The 15,828-nt window shown below is 41.3% G+C and overlaps 1 protein-coding gene across 1 annotated transcript in view; it reads left to right on the top strand.

Moving 5' to 3' along the window:
- Positions 1-13,976, top strand: part of LOC102828475 (general transcription factor IIE subunit 2-like) — a 129,157-nt gene extending 115,181 nt beyond the window's left edge. Inside the window, exons 8-9 of the mRNA XM_006834522.1 lie at positions 12,420-12,535; positions 13,860-13,976. Coding sequence (XP_006834585.1) covers positions 12,420-12,535; positions 13,860-13,976 — 233 coding nt within the window. The remainder of the gene's footprint in view (positions 1-12,419; positions 12,536-13,859) is intronic.
- The last annotated feature ends 1,852 nt before the right edge of the window (positions 13,977-15,828 follow it).

Below are 15,828 nucleotides of genomic sequence, written 5' to 3'. Positions count from 1 at the left end.
GCCCAGCGAGATGGATTGGCCAAGTGGCAGCGTTGATGGACTCAAGCATGGCAACAGTAGTGAGGTTGGCCCAGGATCGAGCAGTGTTTCGTTCTACTGTGCATAAGGTCGCTACGGGTGGGTACCGACTCGATGGCACCTAACAACAACAACTACATGTCACATTTTCGTAAGACAACTGTTTAACTGCCTTTATTTTAGATTGTTCTGGTTGGTTTTTTGTTTAGTTTTCCATGTTGTTAAATTTGAGTATATGTTCCATTATCTATTTTTAAAATATTTTAATGTGAATTGAGAGATAGTTTACTGTTCCATTATCTTTTAACTTTAATGGTTGTTTAGCAGTTTATATTTTATCATCTCAGATCCCAGTACTTAATCTCTCTGCCTCTCTACTTCCCAATATTGTTATGCCAGTTACCGTTGGCACCTTCAAAAGACAACATACATTTTTCTACAATGAACATTTTTTATTTATGGTAGCAAAGTATAGCATATCTGTTCTAAAAAGAGATGTTTAAATTAAGTCAGGTAGTTAGTACAAAGACTACAGTAGATCCCTGAGGGTGTAACATGAAACTGTAGGATTTCTTTGGAAATCCTTGGAGAAATGAAAACATTCATTGGAGAAATGTAGGAGGACATTTAAGAATGTCCAGCAGTAGCATACACAGAAGTTCTAGTGATACTTATACTAAGCCCTTATCATATTCTGTCCCTGTGTGTTCTTTCTCTGGATATAAAGGTTTTAACTTTGCTTAGCTTTTTCCTATTTTGTGTACTTTTACTTTTGCTTCTATTCTTAATGCTACCCCTATTTTCATTTGCCATTTTATTTGGCCTTTGTTGGCCTGAACTCCTCCCCATTTTCTTGTTAGTAGTCTTGTTAGGGACAGTATGAGAATGTTCTTTTTTTAAGGTTATAAAAGTAATTATGTGTGGTAATCACTGAGATGAAACAAAATGCATGTGAATTGTTGATTGTAAAACTTATCATCTGTTCTATAATTCTTCACCCAAATAACAAGAAAATTAAAAAAAAAAAAAAAGTAATTATATAAGCTTGCTAGAAAATGCTTATACCTGTGTGATTTTAGAGGGTAGGAAGGAACTAGCAAATGTAAAAGCTGTAGGAAAGGCTGTGACTTGTTTCCCTAGTAGCAAACCCATTACTTTTAAGTGGTTTCTGACATACAGCAACCTTATAAGGTGCCCTAAGGATTCATATGTTGTAGTTGCTACGGAAGCAGACTGTCTCTTCTTTCTAACCTGGAGTGGCGGGCATATTTGAACCCTCAACCTTTCAGTTAAGCAGAAGAGCCCTTAACCGTTGTGCTACCAGGGCTCCTATGTCGTCGTCCCCCCCACAGTTGCATTTTTAAATCTTTAAATTCATCGGACCCTTTGTATAACTCTTTGTTCTTAATGAACTAGATAATGTAATTTACCCATGTACATTATTTCTTTAAAAATCTGTATAATATCCTAACTGCAATGTAAAGGAGAATTAAAAATAAAATGATTAACATTTAAAGTTTTTATTTCAAAATTTATAACAGTTCAGGCAGTTGCATTGTCAGTGTTAAGTGCTCTGGAGTCTATTCTAACTCATAGCGATCCTGTGTAGGGTTTCTGAGGATTGGCGGGTGGGTTTGAACTGCTGACCATGTGGTTAGCAGTCCAGTGGTTATCCTACAGCGACACACTGGATATAAATCAAATGGATATTTACATTTATATGTAGACTCACTATGAATGTGATAGTTATAAATGGAATAATAGAGGCCTGGTGAATCAGCAATTTATAAATCACACTGGCATTTTCCTTATATGGTATAGAAGTTTTGGTAAAATTCTGAGCAATACTAACTGCAGCTTTCCTGTGTTTACAGAGGAAAATCATGGTTTATATGCCATATATACTGTGTATTCCTAAAAAAAAATCAAATGTGTATTAAAATTGTAAAAATGTACTTTGTTTTTATATGTAAAACAATTGAATTATAGGCTCAATTTACTACTATAAACATTAAAAAAATTCATCTGTATACTTTCTAGGAGAGAAACCGGGGGTTGCGGGTAGGGGGTAAGCAGGTTTTTTTCAACCTCAGCAAGAGTATCATTTTGAGCTGGATAATTGTTTGGGTATAGGAGTCCTGGGCTTGTGCTGTAGGATAAGCACTGGACCACAAGGTTGGTTTGAATCACAAGGTTGGCAGTTCAAACTCACCTGCCATTGTGGAAACCAGATGCAAGGTTGCTATGTGTTGGAACCAATTCAATTGCTCCTAACAACAATAACAAAGGATTGTTATGTGCAATATAACATGTTTAGCAGCAGGTATCAATAACATACATGGTCTATCTCCAATGTAATAGTCCAAAATATCTCCAGCTATTGCTGAATATGCCTTGGGGTACAAAATTGCCTCTGGTTGTGAGCTTCATTAAAGGTACAGTTTATAAGTATAAAATAGAAATTAAGATTCATTGTCTTGAAGCTTCTTTTAATTGATGCTCCCTCAGCATTACCAGAGATATCAAAGTAGTATGAGATATCAAGATGGTACTGTGAATATCAGAACGAATTGTTTCTGTCATGGAGTTTGCAGGATGAAGGGAAGAATAGCATCACATTACAGATAGAACAGTATGTTTCATATTATCACTGTGTTCTTGTGCCTAGAGACACAAAGGAGAGCAGCCACTTTTTTCACAAGGGAAACAGCATTCTTTTCTTTGTAAGTGTCAGCATTGCATAGCTCACTGATTTAAATACAAAATTCACAAATTTTTGTTAATGATACAAAGAATGTGTGTTTCCAGAGTTGACACATTGAAAGCTGATATACGTGGGGACTTCAAAAGGTTGTGGAAAATGGATTTAAAATATAATGGAATTTTTCTATGAAGTTTTTGTTAAGTATCATGTACTTGATTCCCTGTATAGTGTTTCTGAGGATTGGCTGGTGGGTTTGAATCGCTTTCCTTGCAGTTAGCAGTCCAGTGCTTATCTACAGTGTCTCACCAGGAAGTTTTTGAAGCTCCCTCTTATTTATGTTAACATTTGCGCCCCCCCCCCCTTTTTTTGTTCTTACTTTCATCTTCAAATGCTTCCTGTCTTGAGTGTATCAAAGACTGTTGTTTCAGCACACTAGGTGGCAGTCTTAGCTATAGAGTGGAAATCTTCAGTGTGTAAACTCCTATTCACAATGAAGACTCACTGAAATTTAAACCACACGGTTGACAGGCAGCTCTTCCTTGGAAACCATATACAGGATCGCTATGAGTCAGAACTGACACAACAGCACTAAAAATCACCAACAATGAAAGTAAATATCCTAAAATGAGGCAGATCATATAATTAATCTCTCTCTGAGATTCCTCATCTGTAAAATGGGAATAATGGTATTTGCACCTCATGGTCTTGCATTGTTAGCTTGAGCCCATTGCTGCTGCTACTATGCCAATCTATCTCATTTGGGGTCTTCCTCCTTTTTGTTGACTCCATTTTACCTAGCATGATGTCCTTCTCCAGGGACTGTTCCCTCATGATACTGTCTGAAGTATGAGAGACAAAGTCTTGTCATCCTGGCTTCTAAGGAGCGTTCTGGTTGTAGTTTTTCAACACAGATTTGTTTGTTCTCCAACACCATAACTCAAATGCATCAATTCTTTTCTATGGTCTTCCTGATTCACTGTCCAACTTTCACAGGCGTATAAAGCTATTAAAAATACCACGATTTCGGTCATGCGCACTTTAGTTCTCAAACTGACTTCTTTGCTCTTCAACACTTTAAAGAGGTCTTGTGCAGCAGATTTGCCTAATGCAATACGTCATTTGATTTCTTGACTACTGTTTCCATGAGTGTTGATAGTATATCCAAGCAAAATGAAGTCTTTAATAGCTTCAATCTTCTCTCCATTTATCATGATTTTATTTATTGGTCCAGTGGTGAGGATTTTTGTTTTCTTTCCATTGAGATGCAATCTGCATTGAAGGCTGTTGTCATTGATCTTCATTAATAATAAGTGTTTTAAGTCCTCTTCAGCAAGCAAGGTTGTATCATATTCATATCACAGGTCATTAATGAGTCTTTCTTTTATCCTGATGCCATTCTCTTCTTCAGATAACCCAGCTTCTCAGATTATTTGCCTAGTGTATACATTGAGTAAGTGTGGTAAAAGAATATAACCCTGGCACAAACCTCTCCTAATTTTAAACCATTCAGTGTCCCCTTGTTCTGTTCCAACAACTGACTCTTGGTCTATGTACAGTTCCTCATGAGCTCAATTAAGTGTTCTGGAATACTCATGCTCTGCAAAGTTATCCATAGCTTGTCATGATCCACACAAGCTTTTGCATAGTTAAGCCTTTGCATAGTCAGTAAAGCATAGGTAAACATCTTTCTGATATTCTCTGTCTTCAGCCAAGATCCATCTGACATCAGCAGTGATATCCCTCGTTCCGTGTCCTTGTCTGAATCTGGCTTGAACCCCTGGCAGTTCCCTGTCAATGTACCTTGGCAACCGTTTTTGAATTCTCTTTAGCAAAATTATATGTGCCAGTGATATTGTTAATTTTGTCCAATTGTTTTTGCATATTGAGTGTCACCTCTCTTTGGATTGGGCACCTATGTGGATCTTTTCCAATTAGTCGGTCAGGTAGCTGTCTTCGGCACTGTATCTGAAAACACTCTGGTGCTATTCATCAGGTTTCAATATTCAGTATTCTGGTGCTGTCTGACAGTGTTCCACTGCTATTCAGAAGGTGTTCAGTGGCTAAACATTCAAAAGTAGTGTGTCTCTCCTTCTGCCTACTCTGGAATAATAGCTGCAACCTGTCCACCATGGGCGTCTCTGCTGGTATTGTCATCACAGTACGACAGTTGACAGACGAGTGGTGGACCTCATAGTCTTAAGGAGGATGAAATGAGTTAATGTTAAATAAAAACAGTAGAACTTTGAACAGAATCTGGTACATAGTAAGAACACAGTTACATTACCTGCTATGAATAGTATTAAAAATAAATGTATTCAAAATACTAGTTGTTTTACTTTTTTATCTAGTTAATGACTCAGTAGATCTGTAGTTTTACATTTGTTTAGACAAGATAGCAAAGAAACGGCCAATTCAGCAGTCTGAGAGCACTTTTGTTTTTTAAACTATTGAATTGGGTGAAGGTTTACAGAGAAGCTTATCACTTTTGCATTCAGTATTTCATACACATTTCATTGCATCTCATTGATTACAGTCACCTCACTTTTGCAATCTTTTTAGTTATATAATATTCTTTGATGTTTGTCTTGGTTTCCAGTGCTGTTATAACAGAAATACCACAAGTAGATAGCTTTAGCAAACAGCTTGGGAGGCTGGAAGTACAAATTAAATGTTGCAACTCTAGGGGAAGACTAGAGTTTCTCTCTCTGTGGGGTCTGGGAGAAGATCCTTGTCTCCTTTGAACCTCTGTAGGTCTGACACTTCGTGGAGATCTCCATGTGTCTAGGTGTCAATCTTCCCTTGGGTTTACGAGGTTCTCACTGCAGGAACCCCAGTCCAGAAGGCATGCTCCACTCCCAGTTCTTCTTCCTTGGTGTGGTATAGAAGGCCCCCTCTCTCTTTGCTCTCTTCTCTTTTGTAAGATAAAAGGGAAGCACCTTGTGGCACCATGGATTAAGCATTGAGCTGCTAACTGCAAATTCTGTGGTTTAAACCCACCAGCTGCTCTATAGAGAAAGATGCGGCTGTTTGCTCCCATAAAGATTTATAGCCTCAGAGACCCTGTTGTACAGTTCTGTTCTGTCCTATCAAGTTCCTAGGAATTGGAATCAACATGAACACAGTAGAGCTTGGGGGACTTGAGATAAAAGGTGATGCAGGCTACAGCCCAGGAAAACTTCTGTACATTAGGACTGAGACCTGAGTAAGGACTGCACTAATTCCCTTACTGGTCATGTAAATTCACATCATGGGAGGTGATTCCATCATTACATATCTACCTAATCATATAACTGCCAAACCATTGAGGATCATGACCCAGCTGAACTGAGACATATGTTTTGAGGACACAATTCAACCCATGATTTTGTTGTTCATGAGATGTCCACAGTCTAACTTTTCTCCCATTGCTGGTAACCTGTTCTTTTGCCTGGAAGCTTATTTAACTCCAACTTTAGTTTTAGAACTCAGGACTCCTCCCAGTTACTACTACTTTTGAATCCTTACTTTGGAGCTCTTATGCTGTTTTAGAAAATTATTTTTGTGACTACATAGTATTCCAGTTTATAGATATACTTTAAACAGTTTTTGGCTATCCAGAGAGAAACTTGTTTATTTTTTATTGAAAGCTTTTAATGTGACTTGAAGGAGTCCTGGTGTGGCGCCAGACTGAAAAGCCATTTGAACTGCAAAGTTGGCGGTTCAAGCTCACCAGCCACTCCTCGGAAACCCTATACAGGGTCACTATGGGTCGGAACTGACTCGACAGCACTTAATGACAACAACAACAACTGTGAATTGAGTGAGTGAAGGTTTACAAGGCAGCTCATCAGTTTTACATTCAGCAAATCATTGCAACAAATACAACCCCTTCCATGCACCTTCAGCTAGTTTTACTTTTTTTTTTTTTCCCACCATTTCACCTTTACCTCCATTACCTTTTTTCCCCACATGCACGTATACCACACTGAAAATGTATATTCATTTAAATGTCAAAGGTCAGATTTTGCAAGCCAGCCTCCTGCCCACAAGCACATTGCTTTTCTCAGTCCATGGGCCTATAGTCTTCTGCTGCTCTGTCTCTTTGTGCCATTGCCTCTACCACCATCTCTGTTGTTGCTCTTCTGGTTAGGATCCCTCACTCCTCTCTTCCCTCTTGATGGCCTTAGGGTCCGCTGTTCCTGAAATGACAGATTAACTGCTTTTCCTTTTTAGTTACACATCTCCTACATTTACATTTTTGACAATCACCATTAAACCTGATAGATAACATTTAACACATAACTGAATCACAAAATCCTATCCACCTCATCACCAGATCCATCTGGACAGGAGGAAAACTATTCAGTGGGATTTCTGTCTTACTCTCTTTATTCTGACACTAAGCACCCTCATGAAAGCTTGTAAGCCAGCCACTTCATGTCTGTATAGCCCCTCAATTTTGATAGCTGAAGTTTGAGTTGCCCCTCCCTATCAACCCAGTGTCAGGAACTCTGGTAGCGTAGTGGTTATGAGTCGGGCTGCTAATCTGATGGTCAGCAGTTTGAAACTACCAGTGGCTCTGCAGGAAAAAGATGAGACTTTATGGTCCTATAAAGATTTACAGCCTTGGAAATCCTATACAGGGTTGCTATAAATTGGAACTGACTCCACGGAACGTAACCACCATCACCACCATCAACCCAGTGTACTGAGGAGGCAAGCTTGATCCTTGATAATAATAAGAATCCTTCCCTCTAGGTTGGAATTTCGGACAGCTTAATCCATAAGCAAGATCCAGTTGATCAGATTGTAGCGATTTGCATCTGCTTCCTGTATCATACTTCTTTATCTTCATCTGGTTGAGTTCTGGTCAGCAAGCTATTCAAGATAGATCAAATGGGTACTATCTGCAAATTTTGGAGTTCTCACAAACCTCCCCTCTCTTCAGACCAGCTGACTGCTTCACTCTTAACTCTAGTCCCCAGTGGCTAGGTCAGTGTCCTTGGGCTTTGGAGTTCACACGTCATCCTGAACTTCAAACTAGCTAGCCCATCCTCTTCTCTCTCTCATCTCAAGGTCATCTGGATGTCTATGGAACATGGCCAATCTCAACCCATGTCTTCATTGCTGCATTTCCCTGACTTTCACTCACCAGTTGACCAGGGTGGTCACCAGCAAGCATTCAAGACTGTTCACGTGTTCCCTTTGAGTTTCAGTCTTAGAAAGGGGTTTACCTTGATGGGCTGACTTTTCTTGACTTGATGGCTCCAAGGCAAACAACTTGCTTAATATGAAGGTTCTGGCTAGGGCACAGGATCCCACCTAAGGCCCCCTACTCCACAAAGACTTAACAAGAAGCCTGTTTCCCTGGGCACATTCTAGTTCTCTTTTAGATAACCAGATCATTCTCTAACCTCCCCCCCCCCCAATTTATAATGCTTAAGTAATAATATACGATCCTACCAATTCTTACATATATGAAGGTGTCTGGTTGGCCCTATTGTAATTTTCTGGAAGTAGAATTGCAGGGTCAAGGTGCATGAATATTTAAAATAATTTCAACACTTTCCAAATGCCTAGCACATGTTGTTAGGTGATATTGAGCCAGTTCCTACAAATAGCAATCCTGTGCACAACAAAATGAAGCACTGCTCAGTCCTTTGCCATCTTCACAATTGTCGTATTTGAGTCCATTGTTGCTGCCACTGTGTCATTCCATTTTGTTTAGAGTCTTCATCTTTTCACTGATCCTTTACTTTACCAAGCATAATATCCTTCTCCAGGGACTGGTCCTTTCTGACAACATGTCCAAAGTTCAAGGAACACAAGTCTCACTATCCTGGCTTCTAAGAGTTGTTTGTTCTTTTGACAGTCTGTGGTACTTTCAGTTTTCTTTGTCAACATCATAATTCAGATGCATCAATTCTTCCATGGTCTTCCAGCTTTGATACCATGACTTGGGTCAGGATCACCTTAGTCTTCAAAGTGACAAAGATTTGTCTAGTGCAGTAAGTGATTTGATTCCTTAACTGACTGCTGCTTCCTTAAGCGTTGATACTGGTTCCAAGCAAAATGAAGTCTTTGACACCATCATTTTTTCTCCATTTATCGTGATGCTGTTTATTGGTGCCATTATGAGGATTTTCGTTGTCTTTTAATTGAGGTACAATCCATTCTGAAGGGTGTAGTCTTTGATCCTCAACAGTAAGTTGCGTGAGTTCTCTTCATTTCCATCAAGCAAGGTTGTGTCTTCTGCATATTGCAGATTATTAACCTTCCTCTAATCTTGATGCTATGGTCTTTTTATAATCCAGCTTCTCAGATTATTTACTTAGCGTACAGAATGAATAAGTATGATGAAGTATGCAACCCTTTGGTGCACACCTTTCTTGATTTTTACCACTCTGTGTACCCTTTCTTCCAGTCTGTGACTTGTCTTTTCTGATAGTGTTTTTCTAACAACAGAAGCTTTTTTAATTTAATGAAGTTCATGTAAATAACAAGTGAGATTACTCCTGTGCTCATCACTGTAAGAAGTCCTGTTATGGGTTGCGTATCTGCAGAGGAGATTTAGAAGAGACAACACTGGGTAAAGCCAAGCAGTATGACTGGAAGGCCCACTGCTTAGTCAGACACCTACCTCCTGTGCTGGGTCAGCGCTCCCCTCCAGGACCCATCGCCAGGGCTCCACTCCTGCCAGCCCCATATATCCTGATCCCAGAGCCTATTCTGCTTTCCAGGCCTGATGAGTCACCTGGCTCTGGGCTTTCTTCAAGAGTACCGGGAGCCTGCTCACATACCTGGCCTCACTGAGGTGGAGGCTTCAGGCCCAGCTCACTTTGGGATGTCATTAAACTCTCATTCATTTCTTCCACAGCTGCTACCCTGTGCAGTACCTTGTTTTTATTCTCCCTTTCTTCCTCCATAGTCATTTTGAGCTGCAAAGCCTCAAGAGCTGGTAACACGGACAGGTGCCTACAGGATTGGTGCTGCCTGTGTGTGTGTCCAGATGCCAGAGCCCTGGAGAGGTCATCCATGGGGACAGCTGGATGTGGTACCCTCTACAGTAGAAGGGACACAGGGCATGGGACAGTAACCTCCTAGAGACTCTCTTTGAGGGAGGGGACACCCAGCAGTGGTTGCTGCCATGCCCATTGCCCACTAGGGGCGTGCACAAAATACTCAGATAGTTGGTTTTGTTGTGATCCCCCCCCACTGTTGTCATAAATGTGAAATGTCAGATAATGAGATAATGAGTGAGGAGTTAGGTGTATTTTCTGACAGTCAGAAGTCAGGGGCAGCGTCTTCTTTGTTTCTTTAGCTTCTAGAAGCTGCTGGCAGACTTTGGTGTTCCTGGAATTACTAATTTCATCGGTTTATATTTTGATATTTGATATCCTCTGCGTGGATGTCTGTTCTGCTTTTTTAATAAAACACCTCAGAAAGGATTAGGTTTAGATGCACATTCTCTGGGTGGAGTCTTGGTGTGACACTGTAGGTTAATGCACTGGATTGCAAAGTCAGTTTGATCTGCGAGATCAGTGGTTCAAGCTCACATGCTGCTCCTCAGAAACCCTATATGAGTTGGAATGAGTTGGAATCGACTCTATGGCACTCATCAGCCCAGACTAAAACTCCCATACCAATCTCAGCCAGCCCCTGGAAAGCACTAGTTTACTTGCTGTCACTGTGGCTGTGGAGTTACCTATGCTGGATAGCTCATATAAATGAAATCCTGCACTCTATGGCCTTTTGTGTCTGGCTTCTTTCACTCAGCATAATGCTTTCAGACCTCATCTAAGTGACCTTTCATCTGCAGACATTACGACGACTGTGTTTCCATGACTCTGCCATTCTCAGGGATGACTGTTAGCTCCTTGTGAGCAGGACACCTGTACTGTCCCATACCTCAGCCATCTGTCTATTGAGTCTGTACAATGCAAGAGTCCAGTCAACAGAGTACCTGTTATCTTTTTATGGGTTTTAAATTTCAGAATAGTTTTAAACTTAGAATTTGCTAAATCAGTAGCAAGAAAGCCTGTATACCCACCCTTGAATGTTAAACATCCTAGTGTTATACTGTGGAATAAGTACTGGACTGCTAACCACAAGGTTGGCAGTTCAAACCTTCCAGTCGCTCCTTGGAAACCCTACACAGGGCCACTGTGTATTGGAACCCACTGGACATCACTTAACAACAATAACATCAGTAAATGAAAGGTCAGTGAGAAAAAGTCCCTAATACCTATGGATATGTAAAAATTTAAATTCAGAGATGTTTTCAATTTAAGTAACTTTGTGTCAAGGTTGAAGTCTTTGCAGTAGATTGTTATTTTTACATTTATTCATCATCAACAAAAAGTTTTTCAATATGTAGCCAAGTAGAGTTTGTATGACTGTAAGGATGAAAGAAAGGAGGGAGCAGGGGAAAAGTCTGGTTTAGCACAAGGTTGGGCCGGATGTTATTTATAGTTTGTGAACCGAATGTGTTGACAGCACTGGGAAATTTAATGAACACGGAATGAAGGAGGTGGGGCCGTACCAGTCAGTGCCTTGGTAGAAAGCATTCCACGAGCTTGAAGAGGGAGGCTCTTGTGATAGGAAGGCACATTAGCGTGCGTGACAGCTATGTGAACGTGAGGCCCAGGGTAACTATCTCAGAACTCTCATGGAGCTTTTTTGGGGTGGGGGTGTTGGGTACAGGGGGAGCATGCCAAACAATTTTGACATTACAAGAAGATTTTGTGTGTTTGAAGATGATGATACTAAACTTGTTATTGTTAGGTGTCATCAAGTCAATTTCTGACTCATAGCTTCCTGTGTGATAGGTAGAACTCATTGGGGTTCTCTTGGCTGTAGTCTTTGGGGAGCAGATCACCAGATCTTTCTACCACAGAGCAGCTGGGAGTGAGGACTGGGGTGTAACCCCCATCGACTTTTCAGTGATATCAGCCAAATGCTAAACAGTGCTATCAGCGAAGTGTTATAAAAGCCACCAGGGCTCTTTGATATGAAACCCAGAATTTAAGACACAAATGATTTTCATTTTGGACATGTCTCAGTTGTGATCTCAGTGATGTGGCAGAGGCCCCATGCCTGTACATAGGAAATAGAGGTCTTTGTTTATGGGGAGTGTAAGACATCTTTCCTTCTTGGTCCACTCCTCCCTTTTTCTTTATGACCCAGTAATCTCTTGTCCCTGCCACCTAAGGTTATTTGACTTAAGACTTAAAGTTTCTTTAAATGACCCATTTTAGTACCTCACTCCCACATAAAACTTGAGTTTCCCATCTCCCTAGTGTTTGTTTTTATTGATAGGAGAGGAAACGGAGTGTACTGAGCTCAGGGAAGAAGAGCGGGAATTTGAGAAATCGTTACCTGGAATGGAGGGAACCATTCTGGGAATAATCAGTGTCGACTGCTCTTCTTCCCCAGGAGAGCAAGGAGGCCCAGGTCGTAGCTTCCCTGTGCTGTGCTAGCCTCTGAAGACGGCACGCCACTAGCCGTGTGGTCTCCAGTGAGGCATCTTGGTGTTGCCAGGCCCTTGTGCTACTCAGTGCAGCGTTTTAATATTCTTGTCTTATTGCCTTATTTTGAATAATAAAGTCTCAGGTGTGTTCACTTAGACCCCAAAGAGGTAATACTGAAGCCTGGATTGTGATCACTCTTGGATGCTATCACTTGTAAATGTACAGTGACAACTGTTTTGTTGGTACAGAGTTTCAGAAACTTTGGAGGAGTGTCACTGTGGATTCAATGGATGAAGAGAAAATCGAAGAGTATCTAAAGCGACAGGGTATTTCTTCCATGCAGGAATCTGGACCAAAGAAAGTGGTAAGTAGTCTCTGTGGGGGACAAAGGTTTAATCTTCTGTTCTTTGAACTGCTCACCTGCTTCCAGTTCTGCTTCTTGAAGAGCAGGTGGTCCCTTCCTAGTCTTCCTTAGTGTCCTAGACTCGTGGTGCACAACAGCTCATGTCTGGTCTTCTAGGGCCTCTCGTCTCTTCTGCCCTCAGTTCTGCTCCCCAGCTAAGCAAGGCCATCCCCTGTGCCAGTAGCTCCAACCTTTCTGAACATCTGGTAGTCCCCACACGTTGCCTGTCTTGCACCTCTGATCCTCGCACATACTTCTCCCAGGGCCTTTGTGGCCCTTGCTTAGTGAGGTTCCCTCGCTGAGACTCCTATATTTGGATCCTGGCTCTGCCTGCCATAGCCCTCATCACACTGAATTGCCCTTGTTGATTTTCAGGACCCCTAAGAACCAGACATTACTGTCTTTATAGCCCAAACCTCCCCTGTACACAGTAGGGATCAGTAATCACATGAAGACTTGTGAGTTGTCTTGTACCAGCTAATCAGCTATCTATAGTCCAAGAGTAAAGCTGGAATGAGGAATGCTTCCCAACACCCTGGTCTGTCATTGCTGTGCTTCTGTCCCCCACCCCCTTGTTCATATCATATTTGATAACTTGTCTTCTTCGTGGCTTCTGGTTTTTCTCTGTGCACGTGTGTGTTTGTGCTTTAGTTAAGGAATTTTAGGGGCTCATAAAAAGAGAAGATACCGTATTAGTGGTATCTGTATGAGTTGGTGTCAGGCAGCATTCATGATGATTTCCTATGTCGTTGTTTAGTTTGAATTTTTTAATCATGTGATATTAATATCTCAAGTATACAGAACAGAAAAGAATAGAATAATGTAACAAACAATGGTGTGTGCATGCACTTTTGTTTTGCCATAGCTTGGTATTTTGCTATATCTGCTTCAGATCTTTATTAGTAATGGTTAATCTGTTGTTTTCAAACCTGATAACAAAAGGAAGGAGACAGCAACGAGTTTCATGTCCAGCCTCTCTTTTGTTTTATCAGTTTGGTTTCTAGAAAAACTCTTGTCTGATTTGGTGCCTGCCTGCTTGCTTCTGAGGGAGCTGTGCATCTCAGTAACATGGAGCACCGCACAAGGGCATGTGCTGGTTGGTGGGAGGTGGTGGGAGGGCGAAGGGGGTGTGTGTGTGTGCATAAAGCAAAAAGAGAGACCGAGAAGGCTAAATGCCCTGTATCTCTTTGATGCTGGTTTCTGGGCATTTTCAGTAAATCCAGACCATCCTCACTCCTCCCTGGCCTTAACTCTGGTTGCTAACACTTTGCACCTGTCTTTTTAGGCCCCTATTCAGAGAAGGAAAAAGCCCGCCTCACAGAAAAAGCGACGGTTTAAGACTCACAATGAACACTTGGCTGGAGTGCTGAAGGATTACTCTGATATCACTCCTGGAAAATAGTGACCTGTGTGCCCGCCCGTGAGCAAAAAGTGGCAAACCCAGACTCGTCCTGGTCTTTCTTGTGAATACTTGGAATCTGCAGACTGACTCTCTTCCCATTCTTCTCCTCAGGACTGAGGAGAGCAGTTCCGGTTCCAGCGCCAAGTGCAAACCATCAAACTCAAAGCTTATTTAACCGAATAGGCTAAAGAGCACTGTGACTTTTCTGTTACCTCTTGAGGGGATGGCACTTAGCACTCTGCTTCTGAATGGTTCCTGGTTCCATTTTCTTCTTTTATTACTTTAGAGCAAGTTTGCAGATAGCCTTGAATGCAGTATTTGTTTATCCCAACAGAACATATTTATAATAAAATCATTGTAGAAGGATTTTGGAGATGTTAGTGAGTTCAGTTTGTTTCTTTTCATTCTTGAGAAATAGCAGCAAGCAGCTTCAGTTTCCCTTCTGCATGGGCACACATTTGATAGGCTGTCGAAGGCTAGTCTGCACTGTGTTGCTGCTGATCATATGAATTTCATAATTGGAACACAAGTTAAGTAAGTTAAAGCAATAAAAATACACTAAAGGTAACTTTAACCTTTTCTTTTTAAAGGATGAGTTAGTGGTATTTCGCCTCCTGGATTCAGTCAGTCATGGTTTGATATCAAGTGAACACTGGTAGAGAGAGAGGCTCTTCCCACCACCACCTCAGCATCAGCTGCACCATGTCCCAGCTTGACCTTGACGCCCCCCTTTTTCCCTGTCACCTCTTAGTGCCATTCTCAAATATGTGTGATCTGTAAGAGTCAGGGTGGCTTATGGGAAATCTATGTGATGATTCCTGCCTTCTGTAGCTAACTGCCCATTTTCCTTATCTTTGTTTTTGTACGGTCTACAGTGGTACTTTGGGTTGATTGTTGTAATTTTCATTGCAATAAATTGAAGTGTAGCTTATAAATAACAAGTTTTCACAAAGGGCATGATTGCTGACAACACTCAGTATGTTGAGAAGGTGGCAGGAGCCTCTTTGTGTTCTTAGTTCTTTTATCCTGTCTGCATCTCTTCCATCGACCATGTCATCGTACTGCTTACCTGTTAGCCCCAAAACCTGGCATGAGAAGATACAAAGCTGAGGTGCCACACGATAATTTAGAACATGGAAGTTCAACCCGTCTTGCTTTATATCAGAAGTTTTCTGCTAATAGGGAGGGAGCTTGATGCCTTATAGCATGAAACTCATCTTCCCTAAAACTCTAGAGCTAGGTTCTCCAGAGCAGATGCTTCACTTTAGTGGTGGTACTCCTGGCCCGTTTTGTGGAGTCGGAGGGGGTGGGGTGGGGCAGGCAGTGCTCTGTGGACATCTTGGACACTTCATCCTGTTTGCATGGAAATAGACATCAAGGCACTTGTCACACGTTTTCCAAGATGAGCTGCTTCACTGCCAGTTGGAGATGTTAGTGATGTCTAACTAAGCCTGTAGCCATCAGCACTTTGGGACTGGCCTGATAATTGATTTCAGTTATCTTGTTTAAAACTCACTTCAGTCAGAAATGAGGAAATTGAGGTCTAAAGAAATGAAGTATCTTGCTAGATTGCCACACTTTCAAATCTTAGAGCCCTACCTCATTGGTTACCATTTATTGTGAAACCACAATCCTCCTTGCCTACCACACGTGTGAGAAGTTCTTCTGGATGCCCCAGGTTGGGGTTGGGGTTGGGGTTGGGGTTGGGGTTGGGTCATCAGTAATGTGAGGGGAGGGCACAGTCTCTGTGGAAAGTTGTGATAGGAGTCCAGGTGTATTTTCAGAGCATAATGAAAGAAATAATCATCTCTTAACCAAATCTTATGGGTGTCTAACAATATATCCACCAGAA

The sequence above is a fragment of the Chrysochloris asiatica genome, unplaced genomic scaffold (assembly GCF_000296735.1).
Source record: "Chrysochloris asiatica unplaced genomic scaffold, ChrAsi1.0 scaffold00011, whole genome shotgun sequence".
Taxonomy (NCBI): Eukaryota; Metazoa; Chordata; class Mammalia; order Afrosoricida; family Chrysochloridae; genus Chrysochloris; species Chrysochloris asiatica.
The sequence above is the reverse complement of the archived record's forward strand: the minus strand, read 5'-3'. Positions and strand labels throughout refer to the sequence as shown.